Genomic DNA, 18,291 nt, shown 5'->3' with positions numbered 1-18,291 from the left:
CTTCTTCTTCTTCTTCTTCTTCTTCTTCTTCTTCTTCTTCTTCTTCTTCTTCTTCTTCTTCTTCTTCTTCTCTTTCTTCTTCTTCTTCTCCTTTTCCTTCTTCTTCTTTGGAATGGGTCTTGATATGTTGTGCAGGCTAGATTTGAACTCCTGGGCTCAAGTGATCCTCCAGTCAAAGTGTTCTAAATAGCTGGGACTACGGGTCTGCCAAATCAAAGTATCTTTACCCAAACCCTTGACAACCATCCTACACTTTCAGAATCTTTGTCCCTCTATCTATCAAAAGACATTTTAACCTCTTACTCTTCCATTGCTGCCTACATTTCCCTTCCACAAGGATTTTCTACTCATCTTCCAAGGCAATGACATGCTTGTATGTTAATGTATTGTAGAGTGTTTAGAAGTGGTGTTTAGTAGTAGTTTTTTGGAGATGCAGATGGTGACTCTTCTTGGAGGAGGCCCAGAAAAGGGATGTCACAATAGAATACATATTAAGAGAGACAGCTAAGGAGGGTACCTATGTACTTTCATGTGAATTTTCAGGCTATGGCTTCCTCTTCTGCCTGGATATATAGGACATACTGTATACATACTGCAAAGAAACAGCAAACTCCTTCTGTGTATCAAGATACAGAATTATTATCTTTCCCGAGGAAAGTACCTTGTTCTAAACACTAAAATTAAGCAAAATGAAAATGCTGTGCACAGAACATCTTTCATTTCATATTTTCAAGCCAGAGATTATCGCAGTGTTGGGCAAATAATCTTGTGTGTTTAAGAAACACAAGCAATTGGCTGGGCATGGTGGCTCACGCCTGCAATCCCAATACTTTGGGAGGCCAAGGTGGGAGGATCACTTGGGGTCAGGAGTTTGAGACCAGCCTGGAAACATGCAAAACCCCGTGTCTACTAAAAATACAAAAAAAAATTAGTTGGGCTTGGTGGTGCATGCCTGTGATCAGCTACTCGGGAGGCTGGGGCATGAGAATTGCTTGAACCAGGAGGCAGAAGTTGCAGTGAGCCAAAATTACCCCACTGCACTCCAGTCTGGGTGACAGAGTGATGCTCTGTCTCAAAAAAGAAGAAGAAGAAGAAGAAGAAGAAGAGGAAGAGGAAGAGGAAGAGGAAGGAGGAGGAGGAGGAGGAGAAAGAAAAGAAAAAAGGAAAAGTAACACATGCAATTTACTTACAGGTAATTTTGAACACTCTGGGAGCGTCTTGTCAGCCATACATCTGTCTTTGTATTCTACCATGTCTTTCACTAGTTTTTCCATTTCTTCAAAGGTTGCTTCCTGAACATACTGAGCAAATGCAATGATGGTGCTGCAAGAGTTCACATGGGGTATACAAAGATCAGTTGCAGAGCTTCCATGTATGGCCAACAAAAAGTCACAGGAACATCCTGACTGGCCTCAGGAAGTTATCTACTGTAATGGCTATAAATTTTACAACTTCAGGCTTTGCCTGAATTTTATAATTAAATTTGTCTTCTTGGATATGGTTTCTGTTTAGTTACATTACTTTTGAGAAGCATTAACATTTCCAAAATATATCATTATTTTGAAAATCATCATCAAAAAGTACTTAGCAAAACTCACATGTATTCAACATTCTCTTCTATAAATTTTTGAGTGCTGTTGAAGTTATCTGAAAAGCAAGAATAGGGTATTACATAACATGGTTTTCTAACATTTTTCAAATAAATAACTATACATGACATTTAAATGTATAAAATACAAAATAGACCACTGATGACAGGAGATAATTTTGCATATTTAACAAGAAACAATTAAGTCATATGAACAAAATAAGAAACCTTAATCATTTGTGATTATGTGTTCAAGAAATATTTACTAAATTGAATTGATCTAAATAAATCTTAATCTGACTAAACTTTAAATTTGCCATTGACGGCTCCCCAGATAGAAATGTCAAATACATTATCATGTTAAATGTCTATCATTTATGACTAGAGAAGTGATAAGAAGATTAACTAATGGGTGATACAATGCCATAACAGAGCCTGATGCTGTAGCATGCTGGCGGTCAGCATAGTTTATAGCACTAATCAGTCATAGCTATGTAGGTTATCTCCAGATCCACCTAAAATTATGGATTCCCTCCCAATGAGCATATGCTAATTGGAGCATATTTATGTTTGTTCACATAAACTACATTTATTTTTTGCAAAGTGTTGTGCTGGACCCTATGAAACAATTAACAATGACTAAAATATCTCCCCTTGACATTAGGTTCCTAAGCAAAGTTACTTGTGCATGTGACAATAATCTAATTTAGAATGTGATTAATTTGGGGCTGTTTTATGAATCCTGGGTGAGAAAGAAAGAAAAAAAAGGGTTATAGGAGGAGTGACATATGAGTTGAACATCAGTAAATGTAAGAGATTGGAATAACAGAAAAATGAAAAACCCTGTCTGTCTCTGTGGAGAGAGAATGGTGTGAATAAAAGCATTAAGGTAAGAAATCTTGAGAAGTATTCAGGGAAAGTCAATCTGTTTTGATGAGAAAGTGGGTCACAAAGATGAATAATGGGACCTAGGATAGAAAGGACCTGGGTGCAGATTATAGGAGTCTTGCATATAAAGCTGAGGAGTGTGGGCTTCATTTGGAAGACGTGGAAAGCCCTGGAAAATGTTTATATAGGATAGTAATCTGATCATTTCTATATACTAATAAATACGAGTCAGGTAGTGGTATATCTAATGTCATGGAATTTTCCACAGTGCCTGACAAATAGAAAAGGTAAGAAAGAACTATTTGTCAAATAAATGGGCAAAAGAAGGGTGGATGAGACAAAGTAAGAAGGCCATAGGAGTCTTTGCAACTGTCACACTGAGAAATCAACAAGATCTAAACTTTGGTAGGAGTAAGGGAAATGAAAAGGAAAATATAGATACAAAAGATATTAAAGAGGCAAAAAGTCAAGATTTTGAAACAGGTTGTTACAAGGGAAAAGGAGCAGGAAAACTCAAAAATGACCACTCTTCAAGCCTGTCTCACTAGCTGGTATTGTAGGGGCATATCAAATTGAGTAAGACGCAATCCATGCCTTCAGGGCCACTGCCAAGCTTAAGGCATGTTTGTTCAAGTCAAAGAAAGGAGCTCCTTCTAGGCCAAAAGGATTAGAAAAAGACACCTCCTCTAGACAGATGAGGTTCAAAATATTTCCCCTTTGGATGGAAGAAATATAAAAAGTCATCCTTTCCTCCAGACTGAGATGGCCTTGGCCAGGCTCAGGAGGGATGTTCAAACTGTACATTTGAAGGAGGAAGTAGATTCTGCATTCCCTAAAGATATAGTTGGGAAATATGATGGACAACCGAAGGTTCCAGAAAAATCCCAGTTCACATTTATTGTTCCACTGTTACCATAAACTATACATATTTGCAAAAAATACCATTATTAAAATCCAAATGTGTCTCCCGGCAACACTTTCTGTCCTGTCATAGACTGCTGATTATTTTTCAGATGTGACAACAGTTTCTTCACATTGACTTGGTAATATAAAAATTGCCATCAAGATAAAAATTCTGAAAAGGTTAGTTTTGGATAACTGGTTAGTGTATGTAAATTAGTGAGAGGGTGAAAAAAGCAAGTAAAGAATTAACTTGAAAGAAAACAAAATTTTAAAAATAGACATCCTAACTGGTCATTCTTTAGCTGATATACAAATAAATTTCTTACCTACATCCTGAGGTTGTGTGGGCAGAGTTAGGGATTCAGTCAAAAAACACAATAAAAAAATAAAACCTATAAGTTTTAATTGTTTCATCTTTCTAGAAACCACATTTACAAAAGAAAGTAATTTTGTTGAGGAAAATCAAGTTTTTATATTATTCTTTCACATTACCAGTAAAAAAGTAACCTATTTAATCTATTTCTGAAATACTGAATATTTGATTTTTTTGATCACTCTGCAGAATTTCCTGCTAATTATTAACCAGAAAAAAATTACCTTTGTGTTTCACTGGAAAAAATCTACTGAGTTGGAACAAAAGTCCACAGGCTAAGTATACACAATACCTAACCAAATAGACAACCAAAAAAGAAAACTTAAAATACTGCAAATGTTAAAGGAACAAAGGGCCAGAATAGATACAATCCAGCAATCTATCTTATGCATATATATCCAAAGGAAGTGAAATCAGTATCTCAAAGATATAAATATATACCACTACTATGTACTCACAAAAATTAAAAATAAAAAATTAAGAAGATATACCTGCACTCCCATGTTTATTACATTATTCACAATAGCCAAAATATGAAAACAGCCTGTCAGTGTATAAATAAATAAATAAATAAATAAATAAATCTCTCACACACACAGACACACAGACACACAAAATGGAATACTATTTAATCTTTAAAAAGAAGGAAATTCTGCCATATGAAAAAATGTGTATGAACCTGGAGAACATCATGTTAAGTGAAATAAATCAGACACAGAAAGAAAAGCACTGCATAATCCTACTTATATGTGGAACCCAAAAAACTCAAACTAGAAACGGCATAAAATGGTGGTTATCAAGGGCAGGAGGTGGAGGAAATGGGGAGATGCTTGTCAAAGGGTGCAAAGTTTCAGTTACGTAGAATGAGTAAGTTCAAACGCAGCACATGGACTACAGCTAATAATACTCTATTGTATGCTTAGAATTTGCTAAGAGACTAGGTCTTAAGAATTCACACTGTCTTAAAAGAAAAAAAAAAAATAGGTAACTGTGCATGGTGGCTCACACCTGTGATGCTAGCTCTTTGGGAAGCCGAGGCAGGTGGATCTCTTGAGGCCAGGAGTTCAAGACCAACCTGGACCAACATGGCAAAACCCTGTCTCTACAAAAAGCAGCTGGGAGTGGTGACATGCGCCTATAATCCCAGCTACTCAGGTGGCTGAGGCACGAGAATCACTTAAACATGGGAGGCAGAGGTTTCAGTGAGCCGAGATCGCACACTGCACTCCAGCCTGGGGGACAGAGCAAGATTCCATCTCAAAAATAAATTAATAAATAAAATATGTCAAATGATGGATATGTTGATTAGCTTGGCTGTAGTACTCAAGTCACTATGTATATATATTTGAAACATCATGTTGCATGCCTTAAGTATACATTTTTTATTACTTTTTTTTTTTTTTGAGACAGAGTCACACTCTGTCGCCCAGGCTGGAGTGCAGCGGTGTGATTGCGGCTCGCTGCAACCTCTGCCTCCCGGGTCCAAGCAATTCTCCTACTTCAGCCTCCTGAGTAGCTGGGATTACAGGTGCGCACCACCACGCCAGGCTATTTTTTGTATTTTTAGTACAGACGGGGTTTGACCATGTTAGCCAGGATGGTCTGGATCTCCTGACCTTGTGATCAGCCCACCTCAGCCTCCCAAAGTGCTGGGATTATAGCCATGAGCCACCGCACTCGGCCTTTAAAGTAAAAAGAGTTTTTTAAAAGCAATGGAAGCTTATGAGAACTTGATAATTAAAATAAATAATTACTGGAATATATTATAACACATTAATTTTGTAAAAATCATGAACCTATACCAACACAAAATTAAAATAAAAATGGGGAAAGGAAAGCTCTTCTCCACAGAAGAATGCCAACTAATAAACGTAGTTAGAAACAAAGCATAAACGTTTGTAACCCCCATAGTAATAGCTGATTTAGGCCAGTTTCATGAATGCATGATAAAGTCATAGGTGAAAAATTATTGAGGAATAGCATATTTATACTTTCAAAATATCACTTCACAGGTCACTTATTAATTTCAAAGTGCAAAAAACACCTTTGCAGGTGAATACATAAACAATGACATAGTCACTGTATGGATTATTTGTCTTTAAAACTAATGAATATTAAAAATATGTAATATCAGAGGAAATGTTTACTAAATGGCTTCTGGTAAAACAGTAGAATATAAAATTTTATATGTTATGTGTAGAAAATGGCAGGGTGAACAGACTCACTAAACCAAAGAAATGGAGGGAGAGAGATAAGAGAGAGACAGGGAGATTGAGAGATAGATTTTGTCTCCAAACAGAATTATGCAACTGTATGGTCAGCATCTTTGCTTGCAGGTGGTGAATAGTCCTAATTGTGCTGACCTCTCATTGTTGCCTCTGTTCTATTTGGCCTTTTGTCAGATGATTTAAAAGACCAAAGCTGTTGCTAAGTATATTGAATTATTAGTCAGAGATTCATTCACATTTTATTTTCTTCTCAGATATGTTACTTTTTATTTCCAATTACTGGTTGACATCTGGCAAGTAGAAAATAGCTCTAATTCATCCATTCCACAAATTTAGTCCTCCGTACCATTAATAAGCATGGGATATTTTTATGGCCATATGAAGTGAAATAGTCTGTGCCTACTTAGAAACTTGATGTATCTAAGTTAATTTTCTTCCTGGTTACTTTGTATTTGTCTCAAATGATCTAATTACTGACTCCTTCATTAATGAGTAATGTATTTTTAAATTTTCTCAGTAAATACGTCAAATAAATTTTGCTTCAACAATATAGATATATACATATACATCCAGACACTGAAGAAAGAAAGAGAGGAAGCCAGTAGTATATGAAAAGCTTGAGAAAATCCTGGAAACTATAAAACAGATAGGATCGAATTAATGGAGAAAATAGATAAGAGGGAGCTTCAACCCAAATCTTGGGAGATGACATCCATTCTTCTCAAGAGCATTCCAGAACTGTTTCAAGTCTAAAGAATATAAAGAACAGATATGGGCCATGGGGTAATAATCAGGAAAAGAAGCTAAAACCTTACATTCTGAACAGCTAAATTAGGACAGGATATTACTTTCTCCTCTCTTTCTCTAGCACCACACACAAATATATAACATACTTGGGTAACAATGTTTGATATCTTTTACATCTAGGTCAAAATCCAAAAATGACTCTTTCTTAGTTTGGATTTCCCAAAAGTAGACCTCTAGGGAAAGACTTGTACTTTATTTGGAAGGCAACTGTAGGAGGCACAGTGAGGAAGTAGGACCAAAAACGGAGAAAAGCAGCCAATAATTCAGGTGTTAATGAGAACAATAATAGTGTAGGCAACTGGGATGTAAGCCTGTTCAGAACTATCTGGGAAGTGGAAGATGCCCTAGAATCATCCTGACAGAGGACTGAGAGGCTGGGCCATTATTTCATTAACTAAAGACTACATGAGCAGGAATAATAATCAAGATTAATCAGACATACATGAGCGAGAAAAATAATAATTAATAATTATTCACACTTCAGGAGAAAAGAAAGCTATTGAGGTACACATTCTAAAAACATCATAATAGTTAAAACAGTGTGATGATATTGGCAATATGCAGATACAACAAAATGAAAGTCTAAAATTTGATCCAAATTTTAGCCTATCTGTACAGTAATATACTTCTAAAAAGATCAGAGATCCAAATGTAGAAAAATTTTTAAAAAAGAGAAATGATAAAAGTACTAAAAGAAACACAAGTGATGAGGGAAAAACTTTCCTAATTATAATGCAAAATAAATTCAACTACATAAACAAATTTTTAAAGACTGTGCATGAAGACTTCGCTGGGCAAGACATCCTACTAGACACAGTCAGGTGAAACAGCCTTCACTGTGGGACTGAGATGACTAGCACATGCCTAACAGATCTTCAGAGGGAAGGTACTGAGAGTGGACAGAAGAAAGACACAGAAGCTGGGCTGAAGTGGGAGGAAGCTGAGAACTCTGCATGGGATTGCCATGCACTGGGACTCACCCCCAGACCCCAACAACTCTGGGGGAATGGGTGAGTTGAACTGGCAAGGAGCAACCTGCTTTCACCATGGGCCTCAGGAATTCTGACAGAGGAGACCCCTCAACCACCATGGACACTCAAGCTGGCAGAAAGAGCTGCTTAGAGAAGTGGTAGGGGCCAGCACAACAGCTGATGTGTAGGCCAAAGGGATTGGTACGGAAGCATCTGTAACAGAACACAGCCAAGGACGCCCATCCCCCTAGGCTGGACTTGTTCCTCCAGGAGATTTTAGCCCTAGGGGAACTGTAGGACCTAAACTATACAGGGTGGTCTTGCCCACCAAACAGAACTGGTCTGACCTGAGCACTCCTTGATCTGCTGGGCAACCTCAGGTGCCCTGGGCCCCACATCATAGCTCCTGCACTGGCAAACTGTGCCTAACCGGCAGAAAGCCCCAGGGAGGCAGCCACCATGGTCATGCACCAGCGAGCCTGCTCCCTCTCCACACTGCAGTATCCCTCAGATACACAGCAACCCCCCACCTCCCACCTGCATCACTTTGCAGGCACATGTCTGCACACGCAGGTTTTGCCTTCTTAGCCTGGCAAGTGTGCCTGTGCATGCGCCCTGCCTTGCCACTGCTTCAGTGGGGAAGTGCACTTTGTACCCCCTCCTCTCACCAGACCGGCATTGAAGTTGGAACCTTGGTGGGCAAAGAGCCATACAACACTGCACCCTCCAGCACCCTTCCCCCGCAAAAACACAGCCACAGGAGTGAAACTAGGCACGGAGAACAGCAGACCCTCCCCTATGCTGAGCAACCACCCTTGCCTGTGACTCATAGAGAGCACAAACAGACCTGCACCTACCAGTGCCCTGTCTCCCTACCAACACGGCCACCAGTGGGACCATGTGCACAGTAAGCATCAGGGGTCCTTCAACCTCCCCAAGCCATGCTGCCTCTGTCACTGTGGTGAATGCCCACACCCTGCTACAGCCAACAAGTGTGCACCCCACCGTACTTGGCTTGCTGCTGCAGCCACATGTAAATTAAACCAGGCACAGTGGCTCATGCCTGTAATCCCAGCACTTTGGGAGGCCGAGATGGGCAGATCACCTGAAGTCAGGAGTTCAAGACCAGCCTGATTAACATGACAAAACCCCATCTCTACTAAAAATACAAAAATAGCCAGGTGTGGTGGTCTGTGCCTAAAATCACAGCTACTTGGAAGGGCAGGAGAATTGCTTGAACATGGGGGATGGAGGTTGCAGTGAGCCAAGATCATTCCATTACACTCCAGCCTGGGCAACAGAGAGAGACTATGCCAAAAAAAAAAAAGAAACCTGACGCCACCACACTACAAAACACTTTATGCTACTGGCACATGTGAATTAAGACAGATGTTTATGCCACTACACTGCGAAATGCTTTGGCTGACACCATTTGATCACTTGATATGGTTTGGTTCTGTGTCCCCACCCAAACCTTACCTAGAATTGTAATCCCCATAATCCTCACATGTCAGCAGGGTGAAGTATAGGGGACCAAGTGGAGGTAATTGGATCATGGGGGTGGTTCGCCCACGCTGTTCTCCTGATAATGAGTGAGTCTCTCACGAGATCCGAAGGTTTTATAAGCATTTGGCATTTCTCCTGCTTGCGCTCACCCTGTCTTGCTGCCCTGTGAAGAAGGTACCTGCTACTCCTTTGCCTTCCACCATGATTGTAAGATTCCTCCCCAGCCATGTGGAGTCATGAGTCAATTTGACCTCCTTCCTTTATTTACCCAGTCTCAGGTATTTCTTCATAGCAATGTGAGAATGGACTAATACAGTAAATTGGTACTGCAGAGAGTGGGGTGCTGCTATAAAGATACCCAAAAATGTGGAAGTGACTTTGGAACTCAGTAACAGGTAGTGGTTGGAACAGTTTGAAGGACTCAGAAGAAGACAGGAAATGTGGGAGAGTTTGGAACTTCATTGAGACTTGTTGAATGGCTTTCACCAAAATGCTGATAGTGACATAGAAAATGAAGTCTAGGCTGAGATAGTCTCAGATGCAGATGAGAAACTTCCTGGGAACTTAAACAAAAGTGACTCTTGTTATGCTTTAGCAAAGAGACTGGTGGCATTTTACCCCTGCCTTAGAGATCTATTGAACTTTGAACCTGAGAGAGATAATTTAGGGTGTCTGGCAGAAGAAATTTCTAAGCAGCTAGACAGAGCACAAAAGTTTGGAAAATTTGCAGCCTGATGATGTGGTAGAAAAGAAAATCCCATGTTCTGAGAAGAAATTCAAGCCAGCTGCAGAAATTTGCATAAGTAATGAAGGGATGAATGTTAATTGCCAAAAAAAATGGGGAAAATATCTTCAGGGCATGTCAGAGACCTTCCTAGCAGTCCCTCCCATCACAGGCCCAGAGGCCTAGGAAGGAAAAATGGTTTCATGGGCTGGGTCCAGGGCTCCTCTGCTGTGTGAAGCCCCAGTATTTTGTACCCCGCTTCCCAGTTACTCCAGCACTGGCTAAAGGGGGCCAAGGTACAGTGTATGCCATTGCCTCAGAGGGTGTAAGCCCCATGCCTCAGCACCTTTCATGTGATGTTGGTCCTTTGAGTACACAGAAGACAAGAACTGAGGTTTGGGAGCCTCCACCTAGATTTGTCCAAGCAAAAGTTTGCTGCAGGGGTGGCACCCACATGAAGAATCTCTGTTAGGGCAGTGCAGAAGGAAAATGTGGAGCGGGAGCCACCATACAGAATCCCGACTGGGGCACTGTCTAGTGGAGCTGTGAGAAGAGGGCCACTGACCTCCAGATCCCAGAGTGGTAGATCCACCAACAACTTGCACTGTGCACCTGGAAAAGCCACAGACACTCAATGCCAGCCCATGAAAGCAACCAGATGGGGTGCTATACCCTGCAAAGCCACAAAGGTGGAGCTTCTCAAGGCCATGGGAGCCCACTTCTTGCATCAGCATAACTTGGATGTGAGACTTGGAGTCAAAGGAGATCATTTTGGAACTTTAGAGTTTAATGACTGCCCTATTGGATTTCAGACTTGCATGGGGCTTGTAGCCCCTTTGCTTTTGATTGCCCTATTGGATTTTGGACTTGCATGGGGGCTTGTAGCCCCTTTGTTTTGGCCAATTCTCCCATTTGGAATGGCTGTATTTACACAATGCCTGTACCCCCATTGTATCTAAGAAGTAACTAACTTGCTTTTGATTTTACAGGCTCATAAGTGGAAGGAACTTGCCTCGTCTCAGATGAGACTTTGCACTTGGACTTTTGCATTAATGCTGGAATGAGTTAAGACTTTGAGAGGCTGTTGGAAGGACATGGTTGTGTTTTAAAATATGAGGACATGAGATTTGGGAGGAAATTGGGACAGAATTATATGGTTTGGCTTGGTGTTCACACCCAAATTTCACTTTGAATTATAAACCCCATAATCCCCACATGTCAAGGGCAGGAATAGAGGGAGGTAATTGAATCTTGGGGCCAGTTTTCTCCATACTGTTCTGGTGATAATGAGTGAGTCTTACAAAATCTGATGGTTTTATATAAGCATCTGGCATTTCCTCTGCTTACACTCACTCCATCCTGCCACCCTGTGAAGAAGGTGCTGCTTCTCCTTTGCCTTCCGCCATGATTGTGAGTTTCCTGAGGCCTCCACAGACATGCAGAATTGTGAATCAATTAAACCTCTTTCCTTTATAAATAACTCAGTCTTGGGTATTTCTTCATAGCAGTGTGAGAATGGACTAAGACACCACCCATCTGAGTGTAGTGAACAGTGGTCCAGAAGCACCTCAGCCCTCCATAGCACAGTTAGATTCCTAACCTTGAGGAGCCAGAGAATGAAGTCAGAGCCTGATACAAATCCTCCAGAATTAGAGCACACAGTCCAGGAGTTGACAGCTGAGTGTTGGCCCCCTAAAATCTTCCGTAAATGAAACAAGTCAGCTGAACCTACTTTATACCACAATCAAACCCTTTAGGTCATCAAACAGGATAAGAGGAAAAAGAAATCCAACCAATGGTCAGAATTTCAAAGACTGAAGAAATATCAGCCCACAAAGATAAGAAAGAACCTGCACAAGAACTCTAATAACTCAAAAAGCCAGAGTTCCTTCTTTCCTCAAAATGACTACTCTACCTCTCTACCATGTGTTCTGAACTGGGCAGAGATGGCAAAAATAACAGAAATAGAATTCAGAATATGAATAGAAAGAAAGATCATTGAGATGCAAGAGATGTTGAAACCCAGTCCAAGAAAACTAAGAATCACAATAAAATGATACTGGAACTGACAGACAAAATAGCCAGTATAGAAAAGAATAACTGGTACAATAAACCTGAAAAACACCCTACAAGAACTTCATAATGCATTCACAAGTATTAATAGCAGAAAAAAACAACCACAGGAAAAAATTTCAGAGCTTAAAGACTGACTTTCTGAAATAAGACCGCCAGACAAGAAAAGAGAAAGAAGAATAAAAGGTAATGAACAAACCCCTAAGAAACATTGGATCATGTAAAAATACCACATCTACAATTCATTAGTGTTCCTGAAAGAGATGGGGAGAGTATAAGCAACTTGGAAAACAAATTTCTGGATATCACCCATGAGAACTTCCCCACCCTAGCTAGAGAAGCCTCAATTCAGGAAATGCAGAGAACCCCAGTAAGACACTCCCCAAAAAGATAATCCCCAAAACTAAAAGTCATCAGATTCTCTAAGGTTGAAGTGAGAGAAAAAATGTTAAAGGCAGCTAGAGAGAATGGGCAGGCCAACTTCAAAGGGAAACTCATCAGACTAGTAGCTGATCCCTCAGCAGAAACCCTACAAGCCAGAAGAGATTGGGAGCCAATATTCAGCATTCTTAAATAAAAGAAATTCCAACCCCGAAATTTTATATCCAGCCAAATTAAGCTTCATAAGCAAAACAGATATAAGATCCTTTTCAGACAAGCAAATGCTGTGAAAATTTGTTACCACCAAGTGCTTTACAAGAGCTCTTGAAGAAAGCACTAAATATGGAAAGGAAAGACCATTACCAGCCACTACAAAAAAACACACTTAAATACACAGACCAATAGCACTATAAAGCAATCACACAAACAAGTCTGCAAAATATCCAGCTAACGTCATGATGACAGGATCAAATCTGCACATAGCAATACTTACCTTGAATGTAAACAGGCTACATGCCTCAATTAAAAGATACAGGGTGTCGAGCTGGATAAAGAACCAAGAATATTGATATGCTGTCTTCAAGAAATCTATCTCACATGCAATGACACACATGGGCTCAAAAGAAAAGGATAAAGAAAAATCTACCAAGCAAATGGAAAACAGAAAAAAAAAGCATAGGTTGCAACCCTAGTTTCAGACAAAATAGACTTTAAACCAACAAAGATGTAAAAAAAGAGACAGAGAAAGAAGGGCATTACACAATGGCAAAGGTTCAGTTCAACAAGAATACCCAACCATCCTAAATATATATAGGCACCCAACACAGGAGCACTTAGATTCACAAAGCAAGTTCTTAGAAACTTAAAAGAGACTCAGACTCCCACACAATGATAGTGGGACACTTTACCACCTCTCCAATGACAATATTAGACAGATCATCAAAGCAGAAAACTAACAAAGATATTCAGGACCTGAACTCAGCCCTGGATCAAATGAACCTGATAGACATCTACAGAGCTCTCCACCATAAAAGAACAGAATATATATTCCTATCACCACATGGGACACATACTCTAAGATCAGCCACATAACCTAACACAAAATACTGCTCAGCAACTGCAAAGAACTGAAATCATAACAACCACTCTCTCCGGCCATGACACTTACAAATTAGAAATCAAGACTAAGAAATTCAGTTAAAAACATACAGTTACATAGAAATTGAATAACCTGCTCCTGAATGACTTTTGGGTAAATAACAAAATTAAGGCAGAAATCAAGAAGTTATTTGAAACAAATGAGAACAAAAATACAACATACCTGAATCTCTGGAACAGAGCTAAGGTAGTGTTAAGAAGAAAATTTATAGCACTAAGTGCCCACATTAAAAAGTTAGAAAGATCTCAATTTAACAACCTAACAGCACAACTAAAAGAAATAAAGAATCTAGAGCAAACCAATCCCAAAGCTAGAGGAGACAAGAAATAACCAAACTAAAGCCAAACTGAAGGAGATTGAAACATGAAAACCTGTTTGGAAGATCAATGATCCCATGAGTTTGTTTTATGAAAACTGTAATAAAATAGACCCCTAGCTAGACTAATAAAGGGAAAAAAGCAGAGAAGCTCTAAATAAACACAGTTAGAAACAACAAAGAGGAGATTACCACTGACTCCACAGAAATATAAATAAATCTCAGAGAATATTATGAACACCTCTATGCACACAAACTAGGAAATCTAGAAAAAATGGATAAAATCCTGGAAGCACACAGTCTCCAAAGACTGAGCAAGGAAGAAATGGAATCCCAGAACAGAACAATAATGAGCTTCAAAATTAAATCAGTAATAAATAGCATACCAACCAAAAAGAGCCCAGGACCAGACAGACTCACAGCCAATTTCTACCAGATGTACAAAAAAGAGCTGGTACTCTTCCTACTGAAACTATTCCAAAAAATTAAGGAGGAGGGACTCCTACCTAACTCATTCTATGAGGTCAGCATCATCCTGCTACCAAAACCTGGCAGAGACACAACAACAACAACAACAACAATTTCAGGCCAGTATCCTTGATGAACATCGATGCAAAAATTCTCAACAAAGTACTGGCAAACTGAATCCAGTAGTATGTCAAAAAAGCTTATTCAGCACAATCAAGTAGGCTTTATCCCTGGGATGAAAGGTAAGTTCAACATACACAAATCAAAAAATGTGATTCATCATATAAACAGAACTAAAGACAAAAACGAAATGATTATCTCAATAGATGCAGAAAAGGCTTCTGATAAAAGTTAACACCACTTTATGTTAAAAACTCTCAATAAACTAGGTATCAAAGGAACATACCTCAAGACAATAAGAGTCATCTATGACAAACCCACAGTCAACATCATACTGAATGCGCAACAGTTGGGTACATTCTCCTTGAAAACCTGCACAAGACAAGGATGCCCTCTTTCACCACTCCTATTCAACATACTCTTGGAAGTCCTGGCCAGAGCAATCAGGCAAGAGAAAGAAATAAATGTCAGCTAAATAGAAAGAGAGAAAGTCAAACTATCCCTCTTTGCAGATGACATGGCCCTCAATCTAGGAAACCCTGTAGTGTCAGCCCAAAAGCTCCTTCAGTTGATAAACAAGTTCAGCAAAGTCTCAGGATACAAAATCAACATGCAAAAGTCACTAGTATTTCTGTACACCAACAACAGCCGAGCTGACAGACAAATCAGGAATGCAATCCCATTCACAAGTGCCAAAAAATAAAGTAAAATACTTGAAAATACAGCTAACCAGAGATGTAAAAGATCTCTACTGAAGGGCTGGCCTGCCCCTCCACACCTGTGGACGTTTCTCGTTAGGTGGAACGAGAGACTTGAGAAAAGACATGAGACACAGAGACAAAGTATAGAGAAAGAAAAAGTGGGTCCAGGGGACGGGCACTCAGCATACAGAGGACCCACACTAGCACCGGTCTCTGAGTTTCCTTAGTATTTATTGATAATTATCTTTACCATCTTAAAGAAAAGTAAGTGGCAGGATAATAGGATCATTGTAGGGAGAAAGTCAGCAGTAAAACATATGAATAAAGATCTCTGTGACATGAATAAGTTTAGGGAAAAGTGTTGTGCCTTGATATGCATATGTAAACATCTCCATAAACCTTTTTAGTGCATAAAGAGCAACATTGCACTAGTGAGTCCTGCTTTTTGCCCTAAGGCGGTTTTCTCCTTTCTCAGTAAACAGAACATACAATCGGGTTTTATACCGAGATGTTCCATTGCCCAGGGACAGGCAGGAGACAGATGCTTTTCTCTATCTCAACCGCCAACAACCACCAAGAGGCCTTCTTTCATCTTGTACTAGTCCTCCTCAGCACAGACCCTTCACGGATGTCAGGCTGGGGGACGATCAGGTCTTTCCCATCCCATGAGGCCATATTTCAGACTATCACATGGGGAGAAACCTTGGACAATACCTAGCTTTCCTAGGCAGAGGTTCCTGCGACCTATGGCAGTGTGCGTATCCCTGGGTACTTGAGATTAAGAGAATGGTGATGACGTTTAACCAGCAAGCTGCCTTCAGGCACTTGTTTAACAAAGCACACCCCAAAATCCTTTAAACCTTGAGTCACCATAGCATATGTCTCTTGCAAGGACAAGGTTGGAGGTAGGGTCACAGATTAACAGCATCTCAAATACAGAACAAAATGGGGTCTCTTATGTCTACTTCTTTCTATATAGACACAGTAACAGTCTGATCTTTCTTTCTTTTCCCCACACTCTACAAGAACTACAAAGCACTGTGCAAAGAAATTAGAGATGACACAAATGGAAAAATATCCCATGCTCATGGATAGGAAGAATCAATATTATTAAAATGGCTATCCTGTCCAAAGCAATTTATAGTTTCAATGCTATTTCTATCAAACTACCATTGAAATTCTTCACAGAACTAGAAAAAAAACTATTTTAAAATTAATGAGGAAACAAAAAGATTGCAAATAGCCAAGGCAATCTTAAGCTAAAAGAACAAAGCTGGAATCGTCATGCCATCAGACTCCCAAACATACCACAGAGCAACAGTCACCAAAACATCATGGTACTGGTACAAAAACAGACACATGACCAATGGAACAAAGTAGAGAGCCAAGAAATAAGGCTGCACATCTACAACCATCTGATCTTTGACAAAGCTGACAAAAACAAGCAATGGAGAAAGGACTCTCTATTCAGTAAATGTTGCTGGGATAACTAGCTAGCCATACGCAGAAGATTGAAACTGGACCCCTTCCTTACAAAATATACAAAAATCAACTCAAAATAGATATAGAGACTTAAATGTAAAACCCAAAACTATAAAAACCCTGAAAGACAATCTAGGCAATACCATTTTGGACACAGGAACGGGTAAAGATTTTATGGTGAAGACACCAAAAAGCAATGTCAAGAAAAGAAAAAAATTGATAAACGGAATCTAATTAAACTAAAGAATTTCTACATGAAAAAAGATTATCAACAGAGTAAATAGCCTACAGAATGGGACAAAATATTTGCAAACTATGCATCTGACAAAGTTCTAATATCCAGCATCTATAAGGAACTTAGGTAAATCTACGAGAAAAGAAATAAACCCATTCAAAAGTGGGCATTAGATGAACAAACACTTTTCAAAAGAAGACATACATGCGGCCAAAAAGCATATGAAAAAAAGCTCAACATCACTGATTGAGCTCAACATCACTGATAACATCATTAGAGAAATGCAAATCAAAACCACAGTGGGATACCATCTAACACTAGTCAGAATAGCTATTATTAAAAATTTAAAAATAACAAGTGCTGACAAGGTTGCAGAGAAAAAGTAACACTTATACACTGTTGGTGGGAGTGTAAATTAGTTCAATCATTGTGGAAAACAGTGTGGTGATTCCTCAAAGACCTAAAAACAAAACTACCATTTAACCCAGCAATGCCATTACTGGGTATATACGCAAAGAAATAGAATCGTTCTATCACCAAGACACATGCACTTGTATGTCTATTGCAGCACTATTCACAATAGCAAAGACATGGAATCAACCTAAATGCCCATTAGTAGTAGTCTGGATAAAGAAAATGTGCTACATATACCACAGAATACTATGCAGCCATTAGAAACAACAAGATCATGTTCTTTGCAAAAATACAGATGGAGCTGGAGGCCATTATCCCTAGCAAATTCAGGAAAAGAAAATCAAATACCTCATGTTCTCACTTATAAGTGGAAGCTAAATGATGAGAACACATGGACACATGGAGGGGAAGAACATACACTGGGGCCTGTCAGAGAAGGGAGGGTAGGAGAAGAGAGATCAGAAAAAATAACTAGTGGGTACTAGGTTTAATATCCGGGTGATGAAATAATCTGTAAAACAAACCCTCATGACACAACTTTACCTATATAGCAAACCTGTACACATACTCCTACATTTAAAATCATATATTTTACAGATATGAAAAATCAAATAAATCTAAAAAAACAAAGAAAGCAATCTGAAAACAAATTAAAACAAATGAAGCTAGGTAGTTATAAATTTAATTTGTGACATAAGCACAAACAAAAAAATTATTTTAAATTATTTTAGGGCACAGTGTTTTCACCGTAAATTCTTAGTTGAATATGCTCTCAGAGAAAACAGCTGCAAATAAATTTTGACAAATAATAATTATATATATTTATGGGCTGCAATGTGATGTTTTGATGCATGTATACATTATGAAATGATTAAATCGAGCTAATTAAATCCATCCCCTCGCATACTTATCTATTTTTCTGGTGAGAACATATGAAATTTACTATTAGAAATT

The 18,291-nt window shown here is 39.1% G+C and overlaps 1 protein-coding gene across 1 annotated transcript in view; it reads right to left on the bottom strand.

The window, feature by feature from the left end:
* The window catches only part of AFM (afamin), a 21,945-nt gene extending 18,059 nt beyond the window's left edge, over window positions 1-3,886 (bottom strand). Inside the window, exons 1-3 of the mRNA XM_011927146.1 lie at window positions 3,706-3,886; window positions 1,599-1,647; window positions 1,191-1,323 (exon numbers count right to left, since the gene is read on the bottom strand). Coding sequence (XP_011782536.1) covers window positions 1,191-1,323; window positions 1,599-1,647; window positions 3,706-3,793 — 270 coding nt within the window. The 5' untranslated portion in view covers window positions 3,794-3,886. The remainder of the gene's footprint in view (window positions 1-1,190; window positions 1,324-1,598; window positions 1,648-3,705) is intronic.
* Window positions 3,887-18,291: the final 14,405 nt, after the last annotated feature.

The sequence above is a fragment of the Colobus angolensis genome, unplaced genomic scaffold, assembly GCF_000951035.1.
Source record: "Colobus angolensis palliatus isolate OR3802 unplaced genomic scaffold, Cang.pa_1.0 Scaffold70, whole genome shotgun sequence".
In the NCBI taxonomy this organism is placed as follows: domain Eukaryota; kingdom Metazoa; phylum Chordata; class Mammalia; order Primates; family Cercopithecidae; genus Colobus; species Colobus angolensis.
The sequence above is the reverse complement of the archived record's forward strand: the minus strand, read 5'-3'. Positions and strand labels throughout refer to the sequence as shown.